Source organism: Scophthalmus maximus, chromosome 2, assembly GCF_022379125.1.
Source record: "Scophthalmus maximus strain ysfricsl-2021 chromosome 2, ASM2237912v1, whole genome shotgun sequence".
Classification (NCBI taxonomy): Eukaryota; Metazoa; Chordata; class Actinopteri; order Pleuronectiformes; family Scophthalmidae; genus Scophthalmus; species Scophthalmus maximus.
This window is the reverse complement of record NC_061516.1, coordinates 4,879,922-4,894,902: the sequence shown is the minus strand read 5'-3', so window position 1 is coordinate 4,894,902 and position 14,981 is coordinate 4,879,922. Positions and strand designations below refer to the sequence as shown.

Sequence of the window (14,981 nt, the reverse complement as noted above, 5' to 3'; positions counted from 1 at the left end):
ATTTAATGATTCAAATTTCTTTATTTTCTGTTGTAATTTTCATATTTTAGTTGTGTATATCCTCACGTGTCATAATTTGTTTCTCATACTGCATTTTTATATAGCTAAAATACACGCAAATAAAAGCACAGATTTAAACAAGGAATTTTCATTTCATTGTAAATCTTAAAACTGTAAAAGAATCTAATCCAAGTGGAACATTATACTTTTAAATGTTTTGAATATGTAATAATTATGTTGTCATTTGCTGCGAATATTTTTAATCGTCAAGTATTTGCATTTCATACCTGAATGCAATTATTCTAAATCACCAGGGAAGTGCTCAGATCCTGTAATTAATTTAAAGTAGCAATGTCACAAATACATAATTCTAAATTTAATATCAAATGCATATAAACCACTTGAAATTAGCTCAAGCTTTGCAAACTGCGACAGTAAAATGAGCACATGAATAGACGAATTACCATAATCCAATAAAAAATATTTATACCATTAGGAAAATGGAACATCCTGCATACATGTTCCACCACTGAGATGAAATCATGGTTAGATTTTAACTTGGATTAATTAAGTGGCGCTATGTTAGAAGTACAATATTTCCCTCAATTGTGTAATTGCCAAGTGCAATTCAAGTATCTCAGAACTGAATTTAAGTGGATAACTTCGGTATATTTAATTATTAGTTACTTTTCATAACTGCAAACACAAAATCTGATGTGAAGGATTGAAAGGAGGATTAGACGTAAAAAAAACAATAAACAAGCTTCCTCTTTATGGAAAAACACCAGTAATAAGTAGGGTCAAATACCACAGATACCCCACCAACCCAAAAAACAAAACACACCAAATTTGAACCACGACTTCTGCTTTTATTTTGAAAATAATTTACAATAAAAAAGACAAACCACTCAAGTATTTTTGGTGAAGATTCCTCATTAGATCAGCTCAGCAGTCACTTCAGTAGGTCGACCCTGAAAGAACAATGCAGACAGTTCAGATGGAAGAATTGAATCTGTTCCAAACCCCACACCGGCAGCAAGCTCATCGAATGCCAAACCCTCATTCAGAAGTTCTGTTAATCTTCCCCAGACATATGAATGGGTCAGATGGGTAGTGATTGGTATAATCATTGGGATGGAGATTGACTTTATTAGACAAATGACTGCAATACACACATACATACATGCATAGCAGGTCCTCAGCCACTCCTTTGACTGGAAGCCATTTTCTTCAGTTGACCTGTAAGAGTTCAGATTTGTAGAGGTTAACATGCGTTCTACCTGCTCGACAGTCAGAGACCGAAACGGGACAAAAGTTGACATTTATAAATGAGCGATAGATTGTGCATTTGTCAAATTCTACACCACACTGCAAACATTTCTAAACCGAAATATGATACAAGAATCAAGAGTACATACAGAATGTCCGCCGAATCAGACAGGGGTTTGTTTGAGCTTCAGAGAAAGTGCTCATTCGTGTTCTGTTGATTATGTTGATTCCGTTAAGCGTCGAGTTTTTGTAAATATCGGAGTTTTGCCGAGTCACGCCGATTTTCCGTGACCACGTGGTGCAGCGGACTAACTGCGCTGTTGTTTGCATTACATATAAATCACAGAAAAACTGGAGAAATCAATTATTACCTTATTTTAAAACGCACTCATCCAGTAGTTAGCCATCGAGCCTCTCCACGTGTTACAGGCCTAACTGAACGTCGTTTCAAAATCATGCTAACATTAGAAAGAAGCAGCTAGCTAGCGGTCCACGCCGACTGGATTTTTTTTAACTTGGCCAAATAAGCACATTTAAACGCTTGTGACCAAGACTTAACTGTTCCCCAAACTAGCATGTTACTCACTGAAACCCTACACACAATCCAACCGTATGAAACCGCGCGCGATCACGTTTACACTGCCAGCTGCCGCTGCCTTCTCCTTCTTCTTCTTCGTTTTTAAGGGCGGTTGGCAACCAGCGTAATAGGCGCATTACCGCCAGCTTCTTCTTCGTCAACGGCGTTAACTGTGTACTACCGCCACCTAGAGTGCGGGATGTAGTACATTACAATTTGGTCACTCCCAGTAAATCTATCTAATATGACCAAACTACACCCACACAGACCTGATAGAGCAAATTAGTTGAGATTTTAAGTTGCAACTTCAAATTATTCGAAGTTTGATGATCAACGAATTAGTTATTGCCAGATTAATCTTTTTTTTGTGTAAAAAGTGGAGAAAACCCCCCAGAAAACATTAGTGAATAAGTTGTCGCTAGAACTACCCTACCCCCAAGATTTGTTCAAATTGATTGTTTAGCTCAACCAAAGTCAAATATTCTAAAATATTTAGATATGACACAAGCACAGTGAGAAACTCTAAGCAAAAAAAGGGAGCCTATTCATTTTCCATCAAAAATTATCGTTGCAATTCTAAACTAAAAGAAGTTTGTTGCTTGTTTATAAGTCATGAATGTTTAATGTTAAGACATAAAGCCAAGTATTTTTCTACACCATCAAAAAATGATTTTACCGCTAAGTTTAGAATAAAGCCAGACTCATTTATAATTTGAAAAAATAAGCTAATCTGCTTCACCAGGACTTTTTGAATGTGGTGTGATTGTCAGTAGCCCATCAGACTGAACAATAAAATCAGCAAAAAAAAAACCCAAGTCATTACATTCTGATCTTTTCTGACATTTTATAAACAAAACAATCAATTAAGAAAAAACGGCAGATAAATCAATAAAATTGACCAATAGATGCAGCCTTATTTCAGTCCCATTAAGAGTTCCAACAGTTTACTGGCACCCTGAGTTATGACAGTGAGCCGGCAAGCAGAACACCAGGAGTTTGGAAGAGGGAAAAGGCCAATTAAATGCAAACATTTCTAATGTTATTCATCACCCCATTGACTTTTCCTGCTCTGACATGTGTACATTTGTGCCCTAGAGTAGATTGCTCACAAAGGAACTACTTCGGAGCCAGTATCGGGAAGAACACTTAACAAGTCTGAAATATTCTCAAATTAATGGTGGTTTTAATGTACAGTAAGCATGTGACCAACACAATAGAAAGCAGCACCAGAAGAAATGTGCACCTCTGCCAGTTTATGCAAACTATTCTGAGCAGTGCCATGTGTGTGTGAATATAATGCCTTATGTGTGTGCATTCATATTACAGCTGCATTTATGATAAAACCTCAACTCATTTCCATTGAAACGATTTAGCCTAGCCGCGGATTAATAATTAACAGTTTCCAGCACTATAAGCCAGACAATATTAGCGCTCACAATTATTACAAATACTTGTCAAAATAAATATCAAAAGATCCATGTTCTGCTTGTCTACTGTAAGCACAAATGTACTGATTACATACAAATTACCAGCATTCTTTAAAAAAAAAAAAAACTTCAACATGGGAAAGAGAGGAAAGGAAAAATAGAAAGAAAATTGAAGAACAAAAGGGTGGAGAACACAGATTTGATAGGGCCCTGTAAGGAAAATAAAGTGAGGGGACTTATATTCCTGTTCAGCACTACTTTGCTGAGTCATTTCTGTCCATCACAGCCAGCTGAAAGAGTGTGATTTACAGTTCTGAAGGCAGAGCCACCATAGCTGGTGTCCATTTGTCCTTCAGTTGGAGGGTGAACAGTGCAAACAACTGTTCCGTGTCTATTATTCCAGCTGGCCTTAGCTCGGCCCAGGCAGGGGAATCCTTTCGCTTTCAGGCCATTGTTCTGTCTTCTGACGAGGCAGACAGCAGAGAAACTCCAGGGGTCCGAGACCTAGGGCAGAGTGATCTGTGCCTCACGGCTCCCACAGCAGGGGAGGGGGTGGAGGGTGGAGTGCCTTCGCGAGCGCTCTGCCTAGCAGTTGATGGAGGCACAGTCTGCTTTGGCTTTCCCCGCCGAGCTGATTATCCTCATGAGGCAGTGTCCGAACTCCTCTAGGATCACCCTCTCCGCTTCGGCCTGAGGCTGGTGAGTCTGTTCTGCCTTTTTGGCCTGTTCCAGCAGACACTCGCACGTCGCTTCCAGCACCTCCTTCGTCACAAACGTATACGGCAGCCTGCAGGGAAACGAAAACAAAACATGTCATCAGCCAATTCATCATCCGTTGGCAAAGGTGGTGACTCCAGCTTTCTTTTTACTTGAGTAGAACTGCTGGAAAAGCAGGAGAGGCACTCCGTGGCGCAATCTGATTTCGTAACTATGGCCATGACAGATGCAATATATTTCTATGACTGTAAAAATCTTACATTGCCATTTAAAATGATGAACAGATGCATTAAAAGGTTTTGTGGACTCATTTAGAATGCAGGTGGGCTACACTGTAACTGCAACTGAGTGTATTATATTTCTTATGATTAAATGTAACTGTCAGTAATAAACTTGAAATATCAATAGATTAGAAAATAATCATGAACCATAAGACAAATTAAAAACACCAAAGTCGACCCCCATCCATCCCCTCTGAGTCAATACTTGGCCTGAAGTACACATTGTCCATTTCAAAATTCCATACTTTTTCCAGACTCAAATTTCTCTTTAGATCATGTGGACCATATTTGAAATCTGAGTAAAAATACCTAGATGTTTTTTAAGTAAATATTATTATATAAATAAATAATTTTTAAATCCAACATTTTAATTTCTGACTGTGTATGCATAAGTCATGGTTTTTCCAAAAAGGTGATTGTGATGTGCGGATTGATATTGAAATATTAATACTTCCAATTCTGAGGCTACCTGTTCTGGGACAAAATATTGATATTTAAACTCAGTAATTTAATGTTAATAATGCCTGGTTGATAGGAACTACTTATCCTTCCGCCTGTCATAGTCACTACGGCTCTGTAGATACCATAGTGGCCGTGGCAGGTTGAGAGAGTGTGTAGCCGTGGCGACGTTTATCTCTGACCGTGGGAAAATGTTTCGCGAGATTAGAGAGATTGAGATGGATGCGGTCGATAAATCTTTGGATTCACATCTGTTTAGACTTCAGTCTGGAAGCACAAATATTTTTCCAAACTCTCTTTTCTTTTTTCCATACCTAGCCAGACATGGAAATTACTCAAATTCCATACTTTTTCTTACTACGTTAAAAAGTTTTCATGAAAGTTTTCAAACCATTTATGGTCAGCATTTGTTTATCCTTGTCTCAACAGTTTTACCTTACGCAACCACTTCTTTCCTTCCTTCTTCAGCACTTGAGGATGGACATTCAAAGTGCACTGACTTTGCAAAGCACACATGGCACTCAGCCTATTCTAAAAATATTGGAAGTTCGTTTTCCTCCAGGTGCTCCTACCTCCCGCTTCCACTAGAAATGACAGGTGTCGTCCGCATGAGTAGGTCTGAGATCTGCGAGGACAGCTTGGTCTTGGCTGCGGTCTGCTGCTGTACTCTCACTTCTGCTGCGTCGGCCAAGTGCATCAGTGTCTTCCTCTCCGGGCTCTCCTCGAAGTTCTTGCAGCCGTTGCATTTACAGATGGACGAGCACATGATCTTCGCCTTTCAAGTTGAAACGGAGGAAATGTAACGAGTGTCAACAACGGTCTGCGCAGTCAATAAGGAAGTGAGAGAGGCGAAAAATAAAGCTCCTGTAAAACAATGCAGTGACGAAGGAAGCCCACCTCGTAGCACTCGCAGTAGTTCTTCAGGCAGCCCGATCGTTTGCAGTTGCAGCCTTTGCTGTGGCGGCGGTCTGATTCTCCTTCTTTGCCTTTACCTATCTTAGGTTTGAAGGCCTCTGGATTCCGGTCCAGACACGTCTATGGAAGTAAAATATTCGCCATCAAATATTAATTCAACTGTCTGACATGAAGCTTCTCCAATCGACCGACTCGAACTCTCAACTTCGTCCTTACCTTGATAGCTTTGAGACGTTCCGTTTCGTGCTCCAGGTTGTTGAAGCAATTGTTGCAGTTGCAATTATTGCAGAACTCTCCATTTGCGAAGCAGTCGCAGTATCTAGAGGAGGAAAAGCAGAGCTGGGCTTTATTAATCTGCACGAGTAAGACTCTGAGTCAGCAGCTGATATCTCCAAATACTAACAGAGTGAACCGTCATCTTGTGTAAGATTTGTTTTTGCCAGTACTGTATTTATATAGTCTCGTTGACCACTCAAAGTGCTTTACAGTACAAGTCACATTCACACACACGTCCATGCAGCGCTTCTACACAGCACTTTTTCTATCACACATCCTTCATACACTGCCGGCACAGTAATCAGGGGCAATTTAGGGTTAAGAGTCTTACCCAAGAACACTCCTGAGCCAAGTTATTGGCTGAGCCGAGTATTAGGAATTAAAAATTCATCTTTTGGTCCAAAAGATGTTAAGTAAAAAAGGTTTTTGAATAGCCAAATTGCTTGTCTGACTCTGAGTCTAAAAGTCACTGAGGATAAGATCAGAAGAGACGAGAAGGAAAACACAAATTTACAATTTAGATAAATGAATCGGAAACTAGTCCATTTTGACATTTTTATGTTAAAAATAACTTTATGTCGGTTACCTAATTGTTTCACCAGCATATACATGTTTATACATGAATAAGGTCCATCTCCACCCTTGTGACAAACTGGTGTCTGAATGACAGTTGTACTTACAGCTTGAGACACTGGGACTTGGTGCAGTTGCATGGTTTCCTGGGTCTCGATGTCGTTTCTGCGGTCGACAGACTGTGGGCCCAGTGAAGACATAGCTCATATTAACATGAAATCAAAGCACATTGGTACAGTCCAGAAATGACCTCAGTATTAACTTGCAAAGACTATAATATATTTAATTTGGGGTTGATTAGTTTCTTCAGTGTCAGCTATACTGAGTTTTGCTTTACAAGTTTAAGTATTGTAGAAGCGTTATGGAATATAATTTTTTGGAGGCAAAAATTAAATGTGGGAAATAAAGAAAGGGGAGGGGGTGAGAGAGAGGTGTTTCTTAAGAATAGATATTTGGTAAAACATTGATTTCACGTAAGATTTGATAAATACAGCTTATACAATAACTTGATTATAGATCATTTAATAATCAGTACTTAAGAGCATAATTACCATCAAGTTTGAATTTGGAAAGGCCACTATTCTATATACATAGGTTTGTTAAGGTTTTTGGCGAACATACAAATGTGAAATTATTTTAAAAGAAAATAAATTGAGACAGCTTGGAAAGTTTTTCAAAACTTACTAAGCGCTTCCTTTCCTGCTCACTGGAAACAGGGCTTTTTTGTCCAGTGTGTGTGTGTGTGTACAAATAACTCAACAACACATGGACAGATTTTCTCAAAACTGTGTGGGGGGGGGGGGGGGGGTACTACTTGGGAGGGTATCTCCAGGTGATTGACTTTTGGAGTGGATTTGCAAAGGTCAAGGTCAAGAAAAACATGGTCCTTAAAAAAAACAAAATATTTTTGAGATATCTCCACAAATAATAGTGAGACAATCTAAAACAATCTCTGCCTCCTATATGACCTTTTACAACCAATAAGATTAAGATTGTGTCTAACCAATTATACACAATCTACAGTTTATTCAGACTAATCAGTCATTCGTCATCATGTGGTATAAATGACAAAGACGACGTCATTATGAAAAATAGCATTATCACAATATAAAAGTAAGCGTTGCTTGATTGGGGAATATACAGAGCGTACTTCACTCCTCCGATGCTTTTCATGCTATTTTAGTTAGTTGCTAAGATTGTGTCAAAACTTATGGTTCATTTTCTGAACTAGTTGTTCCTTCTTACCCATTAAGTGGCAGCCTGGCCTGAGTCTGGATACCAGGGGCCGCAGTGAAGCCAGTGCTGGCGAGAGTCACAAACGGCGACTGCTGGAGCTACAGAAGGGCAGAGAACATGACAAAAAAGGCTCAACACTTGCATATCTTAGAGTATTGTTTATTAAAGAACACCACGGACGCAAAACACACCAAAAAACACCCCCGCTAACCTGTGTAACGTATTGTGCTGGCACTACTGCATAGCCCACATTCCCGCCCCCGGGAGCTGGTGCCAGGACGGTGCCTGGAGGGAGGTTGGTGAAGTTGGGCTGGATCTGGGGTAGTGGAGTTGCGGGCATGATCAGGCGTTGCTGGGTCTGAGTGGTGGTTACTACTTGTGCTGCCGACGTCAAGGGCTTAGGTGCCACCTACAGGGAATACAATCCATGAATCAAGCTCAAGGAACATTTCGCGGAAAATCTGAATAAACAGCATTAATGACAGCATGGTACCTGTTTCATGGTCTGTGCTTGGACGATAGGGACAGACATCCTCACGGCTCCTGTACTGACCACCATAGGTTTAGCTGTGGGATGTCAATGATCATAAGTTGCCACAGGGAAGCTTCCACATGTGCCTTTGATGAACAACATTTAGTGCCACATGGGTTTGCTAACTGTGTTGTAAGTCACCTGTCTGTATGGAGCTGGTGCTGGGACCGCTGGGCTGTCCCGAGCTGCTCGCTGTGGTCGCTGTGACGAGGCGCACGTAGTGAAACCTGCTTCCCGGCACCTGAATCTGCTGCACGTTCGGCTGGTGGGCCAGCGGGATGATGGTCTTGAACTGGGAGCCGGCGACTCCTCCCACAGCCACCGACTGCACTGGTTTAAGATTCTGAAAATGTTCAGATTAAAAAAAGAAAAGAGAGAGAGAGACCTTTAAGTTCAAATGGCAAAAGCTCAATCGACGTTCAACATACTGACATTCACAGTGTAACGTCCCAGCGTCTGTCGTGTGCCGTCTTTTTCTACATTAGATCTGACTGTGGTTTTAGCAACGCAGCAGCAGGAGAAACCATCAACTCCACAAACAAGAGTCACCCTGAGGTGACAAATCCCAACGGCACCCACAAGACTTGAAAGAGCACATCCGTATTATTGCTCATTTTGCTGAAACAAGAGTAGCTCCTTGGTTTTGCGTCCTGTGTCGATGTTGCCCAAACAATAAATGCTCTTGCCTGCACGGTGGTTTGGCCGGCGGCCATCTTGACTGGAGACACGGACGTGGACTGCTGGACTGCGAGGATCTGCTGGCCGAGTGCCATGTTGACGGGCAGCGTTACGGACTTCTGAGAGGAGTTGGAGGTCGGTGAAGCCACAGACACCACAGTCACCTGGGAGAGACGGGAAAAGAATGATCGGTCCAACTGTTCACAGCTTTAAATAATGATCCATTTGATCTTATTTCACCTTAGATTCTGTTTCTAGTCTACTTAATTTCATTTAGTGAGCAGAATTAACCTTGCTGGGAGTCTTGAGCGGTGAAATGGCAATCTTTTTGCCAGGGATGCTCTGTAAACTAGTGTTGTGGGTCTCAGTTAGAGTTATGGTCCTCTGGGGCATCACTGCGGAATTCTGTGTCAGGACGCGTCCTGTGGAAACACGACCCAAGATTTTAGAAAAGGTGTTTTAATCATATGACAAACAGAACAAAGGGGAGAGGCTGACATTTCAGTACTTAATTATGGGTTTTTAAAAAAAAGAAAGAAAACCAAGTGGTCTTGATAACAGACTACAGTGATAAAAAGCCAGCGGTTAACAATTATCGCAGGTAAATTATTTAAATTGACTTACCAGCAATGACAGGGGAAACTGTTGTCTGAGGACTGAGGCCTTTGCTGCTGACAGTCTTTGTGATGATGAACTTGATTGGTGCAGTGGAGGATACTGGTGTTTTCTTTGCAATCTGTGGAGATGATCAGGAAGATGAATATGTGCTCTATGCATTTCACATAGTGCCAGTATTAGCCACAATGTGAGTTTTAATTTGTTGCTGCTTCAACACAAGTGTTTACCAAACTATAGATATTTTTGACTTTTGTCGTCATCTTGGGCAAAGCTCTTAAACTGTACAGGTCATGCCATAGAGCCACACTTTAAAAAAGGAACAAAAAGGTAGCCTCATCTTCAAAATTCAAAAGCCTACCCAGCAGGGAAGCTAATTCAGCAAAGCTACATGTGTCTTGTATTGTATGTACAGCTGATGGTCAAACATATGACCATCAGCTGTTCATTCTCAACTGATTTAATGTCCAGTTAGAGTATTAAAGCCAACACTGCTGTCTACTTCTTTAATATCTAAATGCAAAAATCCAACCAAACCTCATTATATTTTCATTATAGCTAAAATTGCAATCATCTTCAACACTCGAATGTGGCAGATTATAAATCAACATTATTAATCAGTCCACTAATATGAACGTATATCCATTTAAATATTGCACAAAAAATAAATAATCAACATTACCTGTACAGCCTTCAGCTGTTGGGCCTGTAATGTGGTCACCTGGTTGCCAGGACTGCCCATCACCTGCTTTAGCTCCGATCTCCCACCAATGGTCACCACTTTAAACTGCGGAGCTTGAGACTTTGCGTCTCCAGAAGTCTGAGAAACACCAGGCTTGCCACCCGTGTGGGGTAACTGCAGCACTATAGGTTGCCCCGGTTTTCCTATTGCTGTGACCAAGAGTTTTTGTCCTTCATGCTTGATGACCTGGGGGGGAGCGCCTGCAGACTTTGCTGCTTCTGTGGCTTGTGATGAGGCCACCTTGTTGAGAATGATCTGGTGGTTTGCGGGAGAGATGGTGAACGGAGCCGTGAGCTTCTGTAACCCAATTGTAGAGACAGTACAGTCAGTCACAGACACACTATCTGTAGTCTTGGTAGCAGTTGTGGTTGCAGTCAGGACCGATTTGAAGTTGAGATGGGGCGATGACGAACTGGAGATGGAGATGGGAATTTGACTTCCCGAGCTGATGCTGAATGTACAGTCTGTGGCCGTGGAGGTGGTGAGAGCCCGAGTGTGTTCTGTCGAAGCGGCATCTGAAAACAAGCTCAAATGTTCTGAAGCCACGGGCGTATCCGTTTCCATCGGGACAGATGTGTCATCGCTGGCCTCTGACTGGACCGTGGTGGCTTCAGGTTGAGAGTGAGGGACGTCCTCTATGGCCTCAGTATCCATGATCTCATCAGGCAGGAGGCTGTTGAGCTCTGGTGACACCACATCCATCCTTGCAATGTCTCTGTTGATTCTGAAAGAGCAAAGCAATTATATTTTAGTCACTGTAAAAATTTAGCAAATCAATTCACATAATACACTATAATAAGGTCACTACAATAAGTACAACTAATAGCTCTGTCATACATTCCAGTTTTTGCGTAGATTCAACCATATTTCTATTACCAATGTTTGAGGGAGTTTTGTATTGTACACTGAGGGGTGTTTTTAGGTTCCTAAAATGTGTATATGGGTTGGTGTATTAGAAACCGAGCTCAATATAATGCAGATTGTTTAGGCTATACCAAGTATAACACCATCATAACCTCTGACCATTTACAACCAATGGACACACTTTCTGAGTGTTCTATCAATATTGGCAATTGAGCTTTAAAAAAAAAACATGATCGATGTATCAGCTGATATTAATTTTCTTTACACAGAAATGCCAAAGGTCATAGGTGAAACATATCCCTATTGAGTAGTTTGTCCACAGGAGAGTCCACAGAGTCGCAAGTTTATTTTGCAAACGCAAAATATGACGCTCAGCACGTTTCTCGAAGAAATTGTGGGGGGAATAAACAAAAAACCAATACCAATATATGTGCAATCAGCTGACGTGGGCAGATCTGTCGGCCTGGCCGATTTATAAGTCAGACTCTAATGATCTCGGTGCTGGAACGTACAATTCAATTAAACCTGAACATTACAGGCATCATGAAAGTGGACTCAATGGCAGCACAGTTGCATTGGATTGCAACAGTGTACCTAACAAAGTCGCCAAAGAGCGCTTATCACAATCAAAATTCAGAGAGCATGTGCATTGTTTCATTCATACTTCATGACATACCATGCATAAAGTGTGAATGAAATAATCCACATTTGTAGATGTTCTCGATGGTAATAAATGATGAATATGCATACATGGGCATGCAGGCAGTCTCCTTGCAAAAAAAAAAAGGCTGTGCGAAAGAAAATAACCAAAACATGCCAGGCAATCGAGGCTAGCTTGTTAGCCTTGGTCACAGCAACAACAACAACAACAAAAAACAACAACACCTGAAAACTAATTTTCAGCAATCGCGTGGGATTTGTTTTTAATCGATACGGCGGCGCGCGTGGGTCGATGACTGACTGTGACAGAGGCTGACAGCTGATCCTGGTCTCGCTAGGCCGCAGCGATCATCACTGTATCTTTGTCCTTCCGCACCCTACACCAACGTGAATCCACCACCGTCACGCACACATGAACCCTACCCACCCCACACTAGACTATCTCTCTCTCTCTCACACACACACACACACACACACTGAGCTAACTGCACCTATTGTTTCCACGTCCCCGTGCGAAAGCGACCAACAGAAACTGTGCAGCACTAATTCACGTTTCAACAGCCCCGTTGAGTTGACCCGGCTGATGCTGAGAGAGAGAGAGGTGGGGGGAGGACGACAAGCTGTTCGCTGGCTGCCTTACTATTTCAGGCCGGGGTTGGATTTCGAAAGATCCGCCATTTTTACCTCGTCATCAGCTCAGTTAGCTTTAGCCGGCTAACGCTGGAGCTACACTACACTGGATGATGGGGTGGTTGCATTTATACACATTCTTTTTTGCATTTGGGCAAAGCCACTTGACGGGGACGGCCGCTGCTAACAGTGAGCTTTCAGCAAGAAACTAACTCTGACAATGTAAACAATGCTAGCGTTCAATTACCCGCCAGTCACAGGATCAGTGTCTACATCGGAGAACCGTCAGACGTGATCATAACAAGTTTGGAGCAAGCGGAGAGCGAAGGTTACTGGTGACTTGTGCTGTTGTAATTTCGGAAACACACACACACACACACTGAGCTCTTATTGTGCAGTAGCCCCATCAAAACAACTGTCAATGTCCAGCTAACTTAGCCTTCACTTTTCGTTTGCGGTGAGCACCATGTGTAACTTAGTCGTCTATTAGTTCAAAACAAACTTTGTCGCAGCGCACACAACACTGTGAGTGATCGGAGGCCAGGGACATCTGACCTCCCATACCCTGAGCTCCCTCTACCCTTAGCGTCACCACCACCATCATCATCATCATCATCATCATCATCGTCATCATCATCATCATGAGAAGCCCAGCGGGCAGGACAACTGTACTAGCAAACTTGCTGAGGTTGCTAACCCGAGCTAGCTAGCCACAACATTATACCTCAACATTTAAACACATCATCTAGTGTGTGGCTTTCCACCGGGAGCGGTGTGGCGGACGCCGGGGCGCGGCGGCAGGCGGTGGAGCTTACCGGAAATTCTGGCGCAGGGCAACGTTTCTAGATAAAACGAGGAAAGGAAAGGGCGATTGTTCAAAATACCGCGCCGAGCGCCATTCCTCCCTGACATTTCACAGGCCGGCCACGCCCTCCAAGCCCTACGTCACACCCACACCACGCAACATTTAAAGGCGCAGGCGACGTAAAAATGGGATCGAAGGATTTTTGCTAAATCTTGATTCTGTATTGGGTTTTTTTTATACAATTGGTGTCTTTTATTTTGTCACATTGCGTATCACATGTTATATATCGCATCAACCTGATGTTTGTGTATGTTTTTTGCTGTTGATGAACAAAAATGTAATATTATGTTGACACGAGTTCCTGTATTTTCTCATCTACTCTCAAATCAGTGAGGGTAGGTTGCTGCAACAGAAACACTTCATTGCTTGTCAGAGATGACTGAGGATCTTGTTGAGAGACTATTGCACCATGCAGATATCCTCCTGAAATGTAATCTGAATAAGGGTCACAGGTGCAACAACAACAACAACAACCAGCCAGCTGCACCTGTTTGTGCTGTCCTGAAGCACAGTATCAACTGTGATGGATTCTCCAATTTGTGGTCCTAGTCTTGCACAGGAACCCATGTGTCAAAATCTAGACAGAAGACTGTCTAGTTTATATTGTCCTCATTTCTTGTAAAGTTGTGTTGCTTCAATTTTTTTGTTGCATATGCCAAGTGATTGACGCAGAGAAAACTGCAGAAAGGAAGTGTTATTCCACTGTTATCTATCATGGACGACCCCGACCATCCTCTCCACCACACACTGGACAGACAGTGGAACAATTTTTCCAAAAGACTCATTCAGCTTTGTTGTCGCAACAACTGTTACAGGAACATCGTTCCTGCCAAAAGCCATACGACTTTACGAACACCTCACCTCTGGCACATTGCCCATTACTGGTAACTGATTGCACATTACATACAATTGCACCATTTATGTACATTCTTTATATTTATATTCCTTATTTTTCTATATTTTGTGATTCTTGAAGTTTTGCACTTGTTTTTTCTTAGTTCTTTACATTTTGTTAGGTATGTTGTGTTACTCATACCTGCTGCTGTAACACCGTAATTTCCCCATTTGGGATCATTAAAGTTCATCTATCTATCTATCTATCACAAGAGAACTGTATGGTTGCGACCAACCAAAAAGTATTTTATGATTATTTCTTATTTTCAAGGGCAAGAAGTTTGAGAAGTAACTTGATCAACTCTTTAATAGTTGATTGATTGATAAGTGAAAAATATATTTTTCAAATCAATCAACTCATCAACATGTTATTTCAGATCTGTAGTAGCCAACTGCTTGGTTGAAGAGTGGGGATCAATAGAGAGTTAGGGTTGAAAGAGATACTTTGGTGAAAGTAACATTAAAGCATTACTGCAAAATCTATTTACATGACATATATTTATCGAACGGTTTTATTAACATAATATTTACTATGTCCATTTTGTTGCCAGCAAACCATTATTTCCTATGAAACTATTGAATCCTCATCAGAAAGAAACAAAACGACTGTAATAATTTGTTATTTTTTAATGAATAATCATTTGTAAAAAAAAAAAAAAAGGAATTAGGGAATTCTGTTAAGAATTTCGTTAATTTGATTTAACTAGCAAAACCTCCCAGGTTATTTATTTTCATACATTAATGTTTACAGTTAGTTGCCATGGGGTTTTT

The 14,981-nt window shown here is 41.4% G+C and overlaps 1 protein-coding gene and 1 long non-coding RNA gene across 2 annotated transcripts; both read right to left on the bottom strand.

Moving 5' to 3' along the window:
* Positions 1-848: 848 nt before the first annotated feature.
* LOC118301505 lies at positions 849-1,951 on the bottom strand. Its single transcript, XR_004790320.2, has 3 exons — positions 1,641-1,951; positions 1,184-1,239; positions 849-971 (listed from the first exon to the last, which is right to left on the bottom strand). It is a non-coding gene; the product is annotated as an uncharacterized LOC118301505 (long non-coding RNA).
* Positions 1,952-2,670: 719 nt separating this feature from the next.
* On the bottom strand, positions 2,671-13,487 carry lin54 (lin-54 DREAM MuvB core complex component). The gene is made up of 14 exons (XM_035625419.2): positions 13,267-13,487; positions 10,238-11,021; positions 9,565-9,676; positions 9,232-9,362; positions 8,949-9,104; positions 8,404-8,605; positions 8,224-8,297; positions 7,942-8,139; positions 7,740-7,828; positions 6,602-6,673; positions 5,862-5,964; positions 5,628-5,765; positions 5,303-5,505; positions 2,671-4,060 (listed from the first exon to the last, which is right to left on the bottom strand). Exons 2-14 carry the CDS (start codon positions 10,997-10,999, stop codon positions 3,859-3,861), a joined length of 2,442 nt encoding a protein of 813 aa, XP_035481312.1. The 5' UTR covers positions 11,000-11,021; positions 13,267-13,487; the 3' UTR covers positions 2,671-3,858.
* Between the last annotated feature and the right edge of the window lie 1,494 nt (positions 13,488-14,981).